Here is a 14,437-nt window from a genome sequence, read left to right as displayed (position 1 = left end):
ATGAATGGAGTATAACATAACGCCCACCCAGCAGACTGTCGACCAATCAAGTTCACTTTGTCATGCTGCGTCACGCGGTTGCTAAGCTAATTGTCACGCAATCCCTTCTCAAAGTCAGGGTATGATGGTGCTTTCAAGACAACTGGGAACTCGGGAAAAAATGAGGTGTAATCATGACGTCATCGATCTTCAGGTCGGAAAGTCGGAGCTCTAGAAAGATGCTCGAGTTCCGTACTTGGAATTCCGAGTTGGATGACCGTTTTTCAGCCGGAGTTCATTTTTTCCTTGAGTTTCCAGTTGTCTTGAACGCACTGAAGTCGGAAGTCTAAGAGAGTTTTCACACTTGGTTCCTTTCAGCCAATTTTTGTGAACACTCCAAAGGAACTCAGACCCCTCAAAAGAGCCTCCGAAGCGAACCGAACTGAGACCATCTCGACAGGTGGTCTGAGTTCGGTTTGCTTGAATTCCGTGGTAAGGTTCCCTTTTTTATGGCAATGTGAACAGAAAGCTCCCCAGGTTCGCTTGTTATTATTCCTGCACCACACACTAGACTACAACAACACCGTTTCCCCTGCCATAAACCCTCCCACATTGGCGCCACACTAGAGAGAAGATGATGTGCAGGTTCGCAGAAAAAAGGTGTGCTGTTTTTGGTTAGGCCTATTGATTAGCGATTGTCAAGGATGCACAGAAATTCCAAAATATGTGTGAAGTTTTTAGTTCAGATTATTTGTTTGCAATATGTGATCTATAGGCTAAGAGCTCATAAGCTGTTTATTCAATTGTAGGGTTTGAATCGTGTGAGAAGACACCAACTTATTTGGTGAGAATCACAACATATGGAACAAAATCAATTATTGCTCTTAAAGGGGCAGTAGCCTACATTGGGTGTATCATTTTCAATTACAGCATTATTTAATCTGCAGTTATTCTTCTGCCATTTATTCTGTTACCAATAATATTTACATAGTATCTTCTGATTACAATTATTATATCTAATCTTTTATCTAAATGCAATCTATTAGCTTCCAAAATGTAAGTAGGTATATCTAGCTGTCCGATAACACATTCTGATGGAATGACTTGTCCTGCACTTTGTAAAAACCCAGAGTGCATTGAGTGAATGTTGGAAAAACATCTTGGTTCCTTTCTAAACATAGCAATGTGAATGCAAAGAGGACTCGGACCACAAAATAGGTGAAGTGAACTAGCAAAAGAGTTGAGTCCTCATTCAAAGGCAAGGGCAGTGTGAATACAAAGAGCGTTAATGGGTGTTAAATCGATTCCAATGGAGTTTCCCATCTCCTCAAAAGTATCTCTGGCTAGTTTAAACTGGTGCAGTGATTTCCAAGCCTGTGTGCGGATGAGAAACGGTTTCCATTAGATTCCACAGCCACAAAAATTGTCTATGTCCCACGGGAGGCCAGTATGAAAAAATGTATGCACTCACTAACTGTAAGTCACTCTGGATAAGAGCGTCTGCTAAATAACTGAAATGTAAATGTAATGTCATAAAAATTCATGAAAACAAAACTTAGGAACATGCTGGGCTTCACTACTTCATAATAGCTTCTGTGTTATCTGAGAAAATGGAAGTGGTAGCTACTTTCGCCTCGTGCTACTTCGTCCCAGCTCTCCCCTCGTCCCAGCTCTCCCCTAAGTCTGGGCCAGGTGGTGAAGGTAGGCAACATTACCCCCTCCCACTCCTGTATACCCATGACTGCGTGGCCTCACACAGTTCCAACTCCATCATCAAGTTCGCTGACGACACGACAGTAGTAGGCCTGATTACCAACAACAATGAGACAGCCAACAGAGAGGAGGTAGGCACTCTGCCGGCGTGGTGCCAGGTAAACAACCTCTCCCTCAACGTCAGCAAAACAAAGGAGCTGATTGTGGACTTCAGGAGGAACCAGGTTAGGCACGCCCCCATCCTTATCAACAGGCCGCCGTGGAGACGGTCAAAAACATCAAGTTCCTCGGCGTACACATCTCAGATGAACTGAAATGATCAAACCACACGGACACCGTGGTGAAGAAGGCACAGCAACAACTCTTCAACCGCAGGAGGCTGAAGAAATTCGGCCTTTCCCCGATGGGCCTCGCAGTGTTCTAAAGGAGCACCTCCGAGAGCATACTGTCGGGTTGCATCACGGACTGGTACGGCAACTCCACCGCCGCTGACATCAAGGCTATACAGAGGGTGGTATGCTCAGCCGAACGCACCATTGGGTGCTCAATGCCTGCCCTCCAAGACACCTATAACACCAGGTGTCACAGGAAGGCCAAGAAGATCATCAAGGACCTCAGCCACCTGAGCCACGCCCTGTTCTCCCCGCTTCCTTCACTCAGACGCGGGCAGTATAGGAGCATCAGGGCAAAAACTGTCAGACTGGCCAATAGCTTCTACCCCCAGACCATCAGGCTGCTGAATGGCCACTGTACAGCTACCTGCTATCCCCCCCCTACTGCTCCCCCTATGGATATTCTAACCCCCCCCCCCCAACAAACTTTTACCCTGCCACCACCCCCCAAATGGACATTTATCATTGCTACAGTTGTAAATGTGTATACATTATTATTATTTGTATTATTGTCTCATTCACATCTCTTTTTTTGACCTGCACTGTTGGAGCTTGGAGCATATGAATATCACTGTACCCTGCGATTACATCTACGACCCTGTGCATGTAACTAATAAACTAATTGATCTATCATCTTTCATCCATCTATCTACAGTATATATACAAAAGTATGTGGACACCCCTTCAAATTAGTGGATTTGGCTATTTCAGCCACATCCGTTGCTGACAGGCGTATAAAATCAAGCACACAGCCATGCAATCTCCATAGACAAACATTGGCAGTAGAATGGCCTTACTGAAGATCTCAGTGACTTTCAACGTGGCAACGTCATAGGATGCCACCTTTCCAACAAGTCAGTTCATCAAATTTCTGCCCTGCTAGAGCTGCCCTGGTCAACTATAAGTGCTGTTATTGTGAAGTGGAAACGTCTAGGAGCAACAACGGCTCAGCCGTGAAGTGGTAGGCCACACAAGCTCACAGAACGGGACCGGCGAGTGCTGAAGCACGTGGCGTGTAAAAATCGTCTGTCCTCAGTTGCAACACTCACTACCGAGTTCCAAACTGCCTCTGGAAGCAACGCAGCGTACAGCAAAGGATCAAGATTCATCATGTGTTATAAATCCCATGTTCACGTTTTTCTATCACATCACGTTTTTGCAGGCGGCGGATTCTCTGTATTTTGATGACTGCAAAATCTCACGTCATCATAATAGAGTGTGGAGATTAGTAACTTCTTAACTTCGCTAGTTATGATTTTTATTAACATAAAATGCCACTGTCTGTCGGGTCCTCCCTGTTCTTCTCCAGTCAGAGAAAAAGCGTGTTATGAAACTCCGCATAAATCGGTTTCACAACAGGGTGGGACGCCGGTCTTTCGACCAATAGCATACCCAGCTTTCCCATCACGTGACCTTTATTTATGTAAGGTAATGGTGTTACACTGTATGGCTTGGGCTTTGTCGAGCTCCATCCATACAATGCGTAACAGGGCGATAAGATGACATCTCCCGGCTGTGTTTTTACAGTAGAGCCGAAAAATTCGAGGAATCGTTGTTAAAATTCTGACCCAATATTGGTCTAGTGTTGATGGAGTTCAGAATTTGAAGACAACCAGACGAGAAACGATTGGACTTTCTATTCATCAAGTTTACAGGAAAGAGAAGACGTTACGTGGTGTTGTTCCAAACCAAATACTTTATGCTTGATGATGGAAAACGCCTGTGAATGAATCGGAAGGGTTTACACTATTAGGGCTTCATGGTTAGATCTTGGGTTCAGAGAGCCTTTGTTAACTGGATCAGAAAGAGGCCAGTAGTCAGTTCATGTGAATCGGAGAGGAGTGTCTGTCGTTGTTTAGATGGTGATTAGATAGACAGGAAGGATAGATGGGGACTAATAAGAAGCGTACGTTACTTAACCATAAGCAGCGCACATTACTTAACCCAACCACTGAAACCATGTCGCATGTGACTGACTGGGAAGCGTCCGCGTCGATAATCGTATAACCTAAGAGAGAAAGCATCTAGGGAGCGGGGCCTCTCAACTCACCCCTGGCCGGAGAGAGCAAGGACCGGCTGAGGTGACATAACCCCGCCACTGTGCCACTATGGATCTACTTGAGTGCCCAATCTGCCTGTTCCTCATGTGTGAACCGGCCACCATGTCCTGTGGTCACTCGTTCTGCCGGAGCTGCCTGGGAAACTACTTGCCATCCAGGTGCCCAGCCTGCAAGGAAAGATTTAAACAGAGAGACGCCAAAAACATCAAGAACAACATCCTGATCTTCAGTGTCATTGAGAAGTGCTGCCCAGAAGAGACGAGGATGAAGTGCCATATTCTGGAGAAACTCAAAACCAGCGAGTTCACAGAAGCTTTACGCATCGCGGATGAAGGGATACAACTAGGTAGGTTCCTAAAAAGAATGTGTGAACTTGAGTACGTTTTGGGAAGACATTTTCTTACGCAGCCCTCGAGTAGGCTGCAGGACAGGCCTATGATCAAATGTGTGTATACACGTTGTGTAAAGTGGAATCCAGCCACTTATAAAAGCCCCACACCACACTGATTAGGTACATTTAGGTCACACAGATGTTTACCCAAAAAAACTCCAGCCAGGACGTATGAAGTAAAATGATCATGCTGACTAAAAAAAACACACATTTGAAGTTCATTCCTATATATTAATGTGCTCAGATGAAATGATTTTGTCTTCAGTGCAATACAGCGGACACAATCAGGCCCCCCTCGCAAAAGAGGCTTCTAACCTCAACTGGCTTTTCCTGGTTAAATACAGGTTAAATAAAATACTGTTAAAACTGCTATAATATAATGGTGGTGTAGTGACCTGGCATGCACTCCTGTAGTAGCCAGTAGCTTGGTCAGATAAGAGCCACATGGTGGGAGGCAGTACTGCAGTCACAGTGGTCCAACATATATAACCAAAATAAAAAAAAACTCTTAACACACCAGATACACAGTTGTAAGAATCGGCCTTATTAAATGCAGTTCTGTTCTGTTTATGCAGTTGTCTTTATAAGCCTGTGATAGAATGCAGTTGTAATTATTTTGGTCCATGTACTTTGTCTCCCATCTATTCTACACATGTACATAGGCAACATATAATGTGTTTGTGCATGGCATATAACATGGAAATAGACAACCTTTACACACATGCTTGTTACCGCCAATGATTTAGATATATTCCCACGGGGGGGGCAGTATGAAAAATGTATGCACTCACTAACTGTAAATCGCTCTGGATAAGAGCGTCTGCTAAATGACAAAAAATGTAAAAATATATATGACTACATGACTGACATGGGCCGCTGTTTTGAAGCCAATGCGCCTTCTTCCTGGCAGTCCCCCCCACACTATTGTAAAACATATTTTTGAAGCTATAGAAATGCATTTATAAATATCTACATTCGTTTTTTTGCCACGTTTATTCTATTACAGACACCTTCATGCATACTTTTAAATTATATTATGTGAGCTAAACATAAAAAATAACAAAATGGATTATTCCCTTAAAGTATACTTTTTTTGAAAGTATTAATGTTACTGTCCCCACTACAACAATACTTAAATACATGTATTTTGTCCTTGTAACATTTAAATTAAATACTGTAGAATTCCATTCATTCCTCTGGAGGACTGCTTTTCTGTGGAGTGCCAATATGGCTGACAGGTGTATACAAAGCCTCTCATTGGTCAATACATAGTATCAGCAATCCAGGGTTTATATAAACTCAGCAAAAAAAGAAACCTCCCTTTTTTCAGAACCCTGTCTTTCAAAGATAATTAGTAAAAATCCAAATTTCACAGATCTTCATTGTAAAGGGTTTAAACACTATTTCCCATGCTTGTTCAATGAACCATAAACAATTAATGAACATGCACCTGTGGAACGGTCGTTAAGACACTAACAGCTTACAGACTGTAGGCAATTAAGGTCACAGTTATGAAAATTTAGGACACTAAAGAGGCATTTCTACTGACTCTGAAAAACACCAAAAGAAAGATGCCCAGGGTCCCTTCTCATCTGCGTGAACGAGCCTTAGGCATGCTGCAAGGAGGCATGAGGACTGCAGATGTGGCCAGGGCAATAAATTGCAATGTCCGTACTGTGAGACGCCTAAGACAGCGCTACAGGGAGACAGGACGGACAGCTGATTGTCCTCGCAGTGGCAGACCACGTGTAACAACACCTGCACGGGATCGGTACATCCGAACATCACACCTGCAGGACAGGTACAGGATGGCAACAACAACTGCCCGAGTTACACCAGGAACGCACAATCCCTCCATCAGTGCTCAGACTGTCTGCAATAGGCTGAGAGAGGCTGGACTGAGGGCTTGTATGCCATGCATAGCCTACAAGCCACTGTTGCGGACCTTTGGAACATCTACATTTGAAAAAAGTCTAATAAATCAATTTAATATAGCCTACACCATCACAATAAGTCCATTATTTATTTTAGGCAGTTCTAAAGAAACATGATATAAAGAAAATGTAGTCTATTTCAGAAGAACAGAATAGCATACTCTGTTGTCTTTATGTTAGGCCCTGATATGGCTGTGGGCTACACTAGCTCATTGAGCAGACAAGATATTGTTGTAATTCCCGTGGCATTATTTTTTCACAGTTTGACAAGCACTTGATAATATGATCATGCAGTATTTTCAATTTAATCTGGTCTTTACATATAGCCTACTAATATATGTGTGGATTTTATTTTTAGAAATGGCCAACACAAAAAAAGTCATCCATAGCCTGCACTCGAATAGGGAATGGAGGTTACGTGCAGTTACTTTTTTAATATGCCAGGCAGGCTACACCGTTTGTAAAGCGGATTAATGTGCTTGATTGTTTGAGAAATACAGAAATACAGTAAATATAGCAGCACGAGAAAGCTGGGATCCGCTTTTATTGTATAGTGGCCAATCAAAACTCTGTTTTCACACACAATTGCGCAATGACTGGGCTTATAAATTGAAATAAATTTGCCAAAGTTATAGAATGACTGCTGTTTGTTCAGAAAGAAATGAAAGAATTAATGATGGCCTACTACACATAATAGCATCTGATCTGGTGGACTCACTAAACACAAATGCTTCATTTGTAAATTATGTTAGAGTGTTGGAGGGTGCCCCTTGGCTATCCATAAAATTACAAAAATAAGAAAATCGTGCCGTCTGGTTTGCCTAATATAAGGAATTTGAAATGATTTATACTTTTACTTTTGATACTTAAGTATATTTTAGCAATTACATTTACTTTTGATACTTAACTAAATTTAAAACCAAATAATTTTAGACCTTTACTCAAGTAGTATTTTACTGTGTGACTTGCAAGGTCATTTTTATTGATCTCGGATTCTCAGTTTCAGTGTCAAAGTAGCCTGTCATTTCGATAATTTGTGCGGTATTAAAAAAGATTCTGCCAGTCTCCAGTCATGTAAAATTACTTAGAATTGCATGAAATGCATTTATAAAAGGACACATTTTTCCAGTATCCTAGGCTACAAAAGAAAATTCCCCATGTGTGCAACTACTATAAGTGCCTCAACTCTACTGCTCTATGCCACTACGCAAATGTGATGATATCCATTCAATGCTTTATTATAAAAGGTGATTTTATTTTTCTCATGCGTTCCGGTACCTCGGAGCTGCCCAGGTCACCCCCCTCTCGCGCTCACTTTTTGTTCTGGCAACAATCGATTTACAAATTAAGCACTGGTCTTTACATGTACTAAATAATATGTGTGAAATTAGTTTTGATTTAGAATGGGCCATTATCATGCACCTGTTGGAACACCTGTTGGAACTTATGCACTGGAGTAGCAAATGGAGCCAGGTAGGCTGCTCCGGTTGTAAAGCAAAGCAAAGCAATGTGCTTAATATATGGAAAGTTGAGAAATAAATATAGTAGGCCTAGCCTATAGAAAGCTTACAGGATCCTCTTTTTAATAGAGGCCATCAAAACTCAGTTTTCTCATGCAATTGCATAGCCTATAGAAATGTTGCGCAACAGGAACACATATATTTTATTCCATGCATCAACCAGCTATGAGGAGCTGGCTCTCGCTGTGCAACAGGTGATCCTATCCCCCGAAAGCATTCCACAGGAATGCTGGCCCATGTTGACTCCAATGCTTCCCACAGTAGTGTCAAGTTGGCTGGATGTCCTTTGGGTGGTGGGCCATTCTTGATACGGGAAACTGTTGAGCGTGAAAAACCCAGTAGCGTTGCAGTTCTTGACACAAACCGGTGCGTCTGGCACCAACTACCATACCCGGTTCAAAGGCACTTAAATCTTTTGTCTTGCCCATTCACCCTCTAAATGGCACACGTACACAATCCATGTCTCAGTTGTCTCAAGTCTTAAAAATCCTTCTTTAGCCTGTCTCCTCCCCTTCATCTAGACTGATTGAAGTGGATTTAACAGGTGACATCAATAATGCATCATAGCTTTCACCTGGATTCACCTGGTCAGTCTATGTCATGGAAAGAGCAGGTGTTCTTAATGTTTTGTATACTCAGTGTAGTATAATAGGGAAAACCTACATACTTTAATGCAGGGGTCCCCAATTACATTCGGCCGTGGGCCGATTTTTCCTTGAGCGGATGGTCGGGGGGCCGGAACATAGTTATAAATAATTTTTTTAGTGAAAATTGACCGCAAGAATCCCAAACAGAAATACTATTTGACAAAAACAGAATATTTTCAAACCTTGCGGGCCGCCTATTGGGGAACCCTGCTGTAATGTGATGGGATCCACCTACGTGTCTGTCATCCTCTCTAATCCAATGAACAACTTCCTGGTTCCCTTTCACACTGCTCCCTTCTCTCTCTCTCTCTCTCTCTCTCTCTCTCTCTCTCTCTCTCTCTCTCTCTCTCTCTCTCTCTCTCTCTCTCTCTCTCTCTCTCTCTCTCTCTCTCTCTCTCTCTCTCTCTGTGTATTTTAATTGAAAGGGGCTTAATTGGCATGGGAAACGTGTTTACATTGCCAAAGCAAGTGAAATAAACAACAAACAAAAGTCAGAAGACACAAAACAACATCAACAAAAACCTTCAAAATTAACCAGATATTGCACTCAAAAAGGTTTCAAGTATTATATTATCAGCTATATATCAGCTATTATCAGTTATATTAGCTATGTAATGTGTTTTATAGTGCAAATAGTTGTAGTACAAATAGTACTACAAATAGTAGATAAATAAACAGATAAATATTTGTGGTATTTACAATGTTGTTTGTGCTGCATTGGTTGCACTCTTCACATGGCAACGGGACACAAATCTTGCTGCTGTGATTTCACCTAATAGATATGCAGTGATGTAAAATTCTTAAGTAAAAATACTTTAAAGTACTACTTAAGTAGTTTTTTGGGGTATCTGTACTTGACTTTACTATTTACTTCACTACAGAAAATAATGTACTTTTTCTTCCCTGACACCCAAAAGTACTTGTTACTTGGTCATCCCTACTGCCTCTGATCTGGAGGACTCACTAAACACAAATGCTTAATTTGTAAATTATGTCTGAGTGTTGGAGGGTGCCCCTTGGCTATCCGTAAATTACAAAAATAAGAAAATTGTGCCGTCTGGTTTGCCTAATATAAGGAATTTTAAATGATTTATACTTTTACTTTTGATACTTAAGTATATTTTAGCAATTACATTTACTTTTGATACTTAAGTATATTTAAAACCAAATACTTTTAGACTTTTACTCAAGTAGTATTTTACTGTGTGACTTGCACTTTTACTTGAGTAATTTTCTATTAAAATATATCTTTACTTTTACTAATGTATGACAATTGGGTACTTTTTCCACCACTGCAGATATGGGAGTTTATCAAACAAAACACATACGTTTCGGCCTCAGGTCTTCATCAGTGGCCTCTCAATAGCAAGGCTATGCTCACTGAGTCTGTACATAGTCAAGTATTTTCTTAAGTTTGGGTCAGTCACATTGGTCAGGTATTCTGCCACTGTGTACTTACTCTCTGTTTAGGGCCAGATAACATTCTAATTTGCTCTGTTTTTTTGTGGATTCTTTCCAGTTTGTTATATATTTATCTTTTTGTTTTCTCATGATTTGGTTGGGTCTAATTGTGTCGCTGTCCTGGGGCTCTGTGGGGTCTGTTTGTGTTTGTGAACAGAGACCCAGGAGCAGTTTGCTTAGGGGACTCTTCTCTAGGTTAATCTCTCTGTAGGTGATGGCTTTGTTATGGAAGGTTTGGAAATCGCTTCCTTTTAGGTGGTTGTAGAATTTAACGTCTCTTTTCTGGATTTTGATAATTAGCGGGTATCAGGCTAATTCTGCTCGGCATGCATTATTTGGTGTTTTACGTTGTACACTAAATATATTTTTTGCAGAATTCTGCATGCAGAGTCTCAATTTAGTGTTTGTCCCATTTTGTGAATTCTTTGTTGGTGAGCGGACACCACACCTCACAATCATGAAGGGCAATGGGTTCTATAACTGATTCAAGTATTTTTTGCCAGATCCTAATTGGTATGTTGAATTTCTTCTGTTCCTTTTGATGGCGTAGAAGGCCCTTCTTGCCTTGTCTCTCAGATCGTTCACAGCTTTGTGGAAGTTACCTGTGGCACTGATGTTAAGGCCGAGGTACACTACCGGTCAAAAGTTTTAGAACACCTACTCATTCAAGGGTTTTTCATTATTCTTTACTATTTTCTACATTTTAGAATAATAGTGAAGACATCAAAACTATGAAATAACACATGGAATCATGTAGTAACCAAAAAAGTGTTAATCAAATCAAAATATATTTTATATTTGAGATTCTTCAAATAGCCACCCTTTGCCTTGATGACAGCTTTGCACACCTCACGGCCCTGTGTTTTTTGCCAATTTTAACTGTTTTCCCCCCCAACACTGCTTTCCATCTATTTGTATGGTTAAATTCTTTGCCTTTGTTTTGATTTGTTTGTTTGTCAATTAGGGTGTGCAGGGTGAATACGTGGTCTGTCGTACGGTAATTTGGTAAAAAGCCAATTTGACATTTGCTCAGTACATTGTTTTAACTTAGGAAATGTACGAGTCTGCTGTTGAGGCATATCTCACGGTAGTTATTGGGGTCCATTTTGCCTCCACTTTTGTGGATTGGGATGATCAGTCCTTGGTTCCAAATATTGGGTAAGATGCCAGAGCTGAGGATGATGTTAAAGAGTTTAAGTATAGCCAATTGGTATTTGTGGTCTGTATATTTTATCATTTCATTGAGGATACTGTCAACACCACAGGCCTTTTGGGGTTGGAGGGTTTGTATTTTGTCCTGTAGTTCATTCAATGTAATTGGAGAATCCAGTGGGTTCTGGTAGTCTTTAATAGTTCTCTCTCTCTTTCTCTTTCTCTTTCTCCTCATGACAGCCTTACCCAGTAACTGATTTTCTCTCTGTTTTGAGTCGTAACTCTCATGACAGCCTTACCCAGTAACTGATTTTCTCTCTGTTTTGAGTCGTGACTCTCATGACAGCCTTACCCAGTAACTTATTTTCTCTCTGTCTGAGTCGTGACTCTCATGACAGCCTTACCCAGTAACTGCTTTTCTCTCTGTGTGAGTTGTGACTCTCATGACAGCCTTACCCAGTAACTGATTTGTTTATGGGTACTGAGATTAGATTTGAGTTGATGTCTAACAACATACGAAAAATTTGCAGATGTAATTGTGTGTATGTGTGTAGGAGTTATCTTTCCTAATGAATGCCTAACCTCATACTAATGTTCTGTCATTATATAGAGAATGAAACAACTTCCTGTAAGAGAAAGTCTGTGATGATTCTGACTGAATCTTTCTCCTCTACCCACCAGTAGTTTGCTAACTGCTTTTCTGACTGTGTTGTCATACTGAGGGTGTCAGTGCACCAAACACTTTGCATAAATAACACTTTCTATGCACCACACAGGACTATGCATAAAAGTTGTGGTTTTACTGCAACCCTGCTGAGCCATTGTTTTAATACACATAATCCCATTCTATTCATACTCTGCAGGCTTTGCTGTAAAGCTAGCAGGTAGAATGCTACACCTGGAGATCCCTGAGCTTGTGGGAGGAGGGAAGGTGAGGGTGTGAGATCAGATGATTGTGCAACTTGTAGCTCATATTGTAACTTCAGGTTTTTGGGAGATTGTCTAATATTCCCAATGCACTGCAGGTGCAAGGGCAAATCGAACTAACCCAATTCATACTGGGAAGCTATCATACTACTATCACTGATAGTGATCACTGTTAATTATACCCCTCCTCCTCTCAGCTCCTGGTGATGTAAGTCTGAAGGTGTGGAGAGCGGAAGCCAATATGGGACTGAGACTGTTCTCTGATGCCCTGAGGGACTTTGAAGACCTCTGCTCCGTTCGCCCCAACTGGACAGAGGTAAGAAACACGCCTCAACGAGAGAGAGAGAGAGAGAGAGAGAGAGAGAGAGAGAGAGAGAGAGGGCTGCAGCTGGAAACTGTGCCTCTGTTTTCTTATAACAAAATCACTGTTTATTCCCCTCTACTGATCCCTTTATAGTGCACTACTTTTAACGAGACCCCTATGTGCCCTGGTCAAAAATACTGCACTAATTAGTGTGTCTGTACAAATGTTATGTCATTTGGGGTACATTATGCAAATGAATACTTATGTCATAACGTAACTGAATCATTGGACACTAGTGGGTGGGTGAGAGCCATAACAGCTACACACTGTTGTTATGTCATGTTATGTTAGTAAGGCTGTTGTGTAGGATTATTCATTTTTACCATAACATCTATGTGCAGAAACAAGCCCAAATATAGGTCATTGTTATTCACTTCTGGTGCTGGAGGTCTGCTTTGTCTTAAAGTTTATGTTCAAGCCCTGCACTAACTCACCTAAGTCAGCTAATCAACTTAGGGCTGTCCCCGATAAAAAAAAATCTTGGTCGACCGAGAACAGTCTGTTCGTATCAATTTTTAAACTTGTATTTTTCCATATATAGACACATCCTATGTGTTTTAATCAAATCAACTATATGCACTGAGCTTCTCTAAGCGCACTGTTTGATTAAATACAAATGAGTAGAGGGAGACCACAATTGATTTGATTGTGCTCAGAATTACTGTGTGAAAACAAAATTACAGCGAGTGACTGTGTGACTAGCACCCATTGTCTCTCTCTCCTCCATGCTGCAGCGACCACTACGGAACTTCAACAGTTTATTGCGCTGTCCCTGTTGCTGAAGCTGCAACATAATTACAGCCATCTCTGACTGAAAAGCTCTGTTACCGAAATCCCTCATTTGTTTAGGAAAAGCATTCCCTATTTTCTCAACCCTTGCTTTCTTTACGTGACACATGTATGCATTGCATGAACGTGAGCAATAGGGCCTGACCTATAGTATATCATAATCACATCAATAAATTGGTTATAACAAACTCCGAAATTGATGCAGAGGACGTGACAAATAAACACGAAACGGGTTAATGTATACTGGTTGCTCAGGAGGTAAAGGGGGAGTCTGTTGTGTGGAATAAATGTGACTAGTTGTGGAAAATACTGGAGATCAAGAAAAAGAAGGTAAGGAGCAAGCGCTGCGTGCATATTATGGGTGCCAAACAGGTGCTGTTAGATTACAATATAATGTTTCTGACTGTTTGGAACAATGTGAACAACCTTAAATAAATGATAAGCGTACCAGAGAGTCTGTTGGTTGAGAGAATGCCAAGAGTGTGCAAAGCTGTCTTCAAGGCAAAGGGTGGCTACTTTGAAGAATCTGTTTAACACTTTTTTGGATACTACATGATTCCATGTGTGTTATTTCATAGTTTTGATGTCTTCACTATTATTCTACAATGTAGAAAATAGTAAAAATAAAGAAAAACCGTTGAATGAGTAGGTGTGTCCAAACTTTTGACTGGTACTGTATCTATGGATGATTTATAAAGCCAGGCACATTTAACAGTTAGGCTATTGATTATAGACCTAATTAAGTTGGCGTTTCCTCTCTCCTCACTTTTCTTAGACAATTAAAACAAGTGCTGTTTTCTCGTCTCCTAACTCCGTTGCTGCCTCCGCCACATTGTTCTCGACACCAATATGCTGGTTAACTTTGCTATTATGCACATAGCAGCATGGTTTAGGAAAAGGCGCCAATTCAACAGCGCACTGATGTTTTAGAACCGCGGACAGCGACAAAAGCCTGCACAGTCTGGACTGTGGCACTCAAGTACCAGGAGGAAAAACACTGACCTATATTCAGATATTCAGGTCCTAATTTCCTGATGTAGGTGAATGTAGATTTGGCTGTTGCGCTCTTCTTTCTTTCTCTAATCCATTTGTCTCTCTCTCTTCCATT

At 41.2% G+C, this 14,437-nt stretch overlaps 1 protein-coding gene across 1 annotated transcript in view; it reads left to right on the top strand.

The window, feature by feature from the left end:
- Positions 1 to 3,545: 3,545 nt before the first annotated feature.
- Positions 3,546 to 14,437, top strand: part of lonrf1 (LON peptidase N-terminal domain and ring finger 1) — a 28,778-nt gene continuing 17,886 nt past the window's right edge. The window contains exons 1-2 of the mRNA XM_041844301.2: positions 3,546 to 4,490; positions 12,374 to 12,492. Of these exons, the coding sequence (XP_041700235.1) occupies positions 4,193 to 4,490; positions 12,374 to 12,492 (417 nt within the window). The 5' untranslated portion in view covers positions 3,546 to 4,192. The remainder of the gene's footprint in view (positions 4,491 to 12,373; positions 12,493 to 14,437) is intronic.

The sequence above is a fragment of the Coregonus clupeaformis genome, chromosome 2, assembly GCF_020615455.1.
Source record: "Coregonus clupeaformis isolate EN_2021a chromosome 2, ASM2061545v1, whole genome shotgun sequence".
Taxonomy (NCBI): domain Eukaryota; kingdom Metazoa; phylum Chordata; class Actinopteri; order Salmoniformes; family Salmonidae; genus Coregonus; species Coregonus clupeaformis.
Note: the sequence above shows the minus strand (reverse complement) of the source record. Positions and strands in the feature narration are given on the sequence as shown.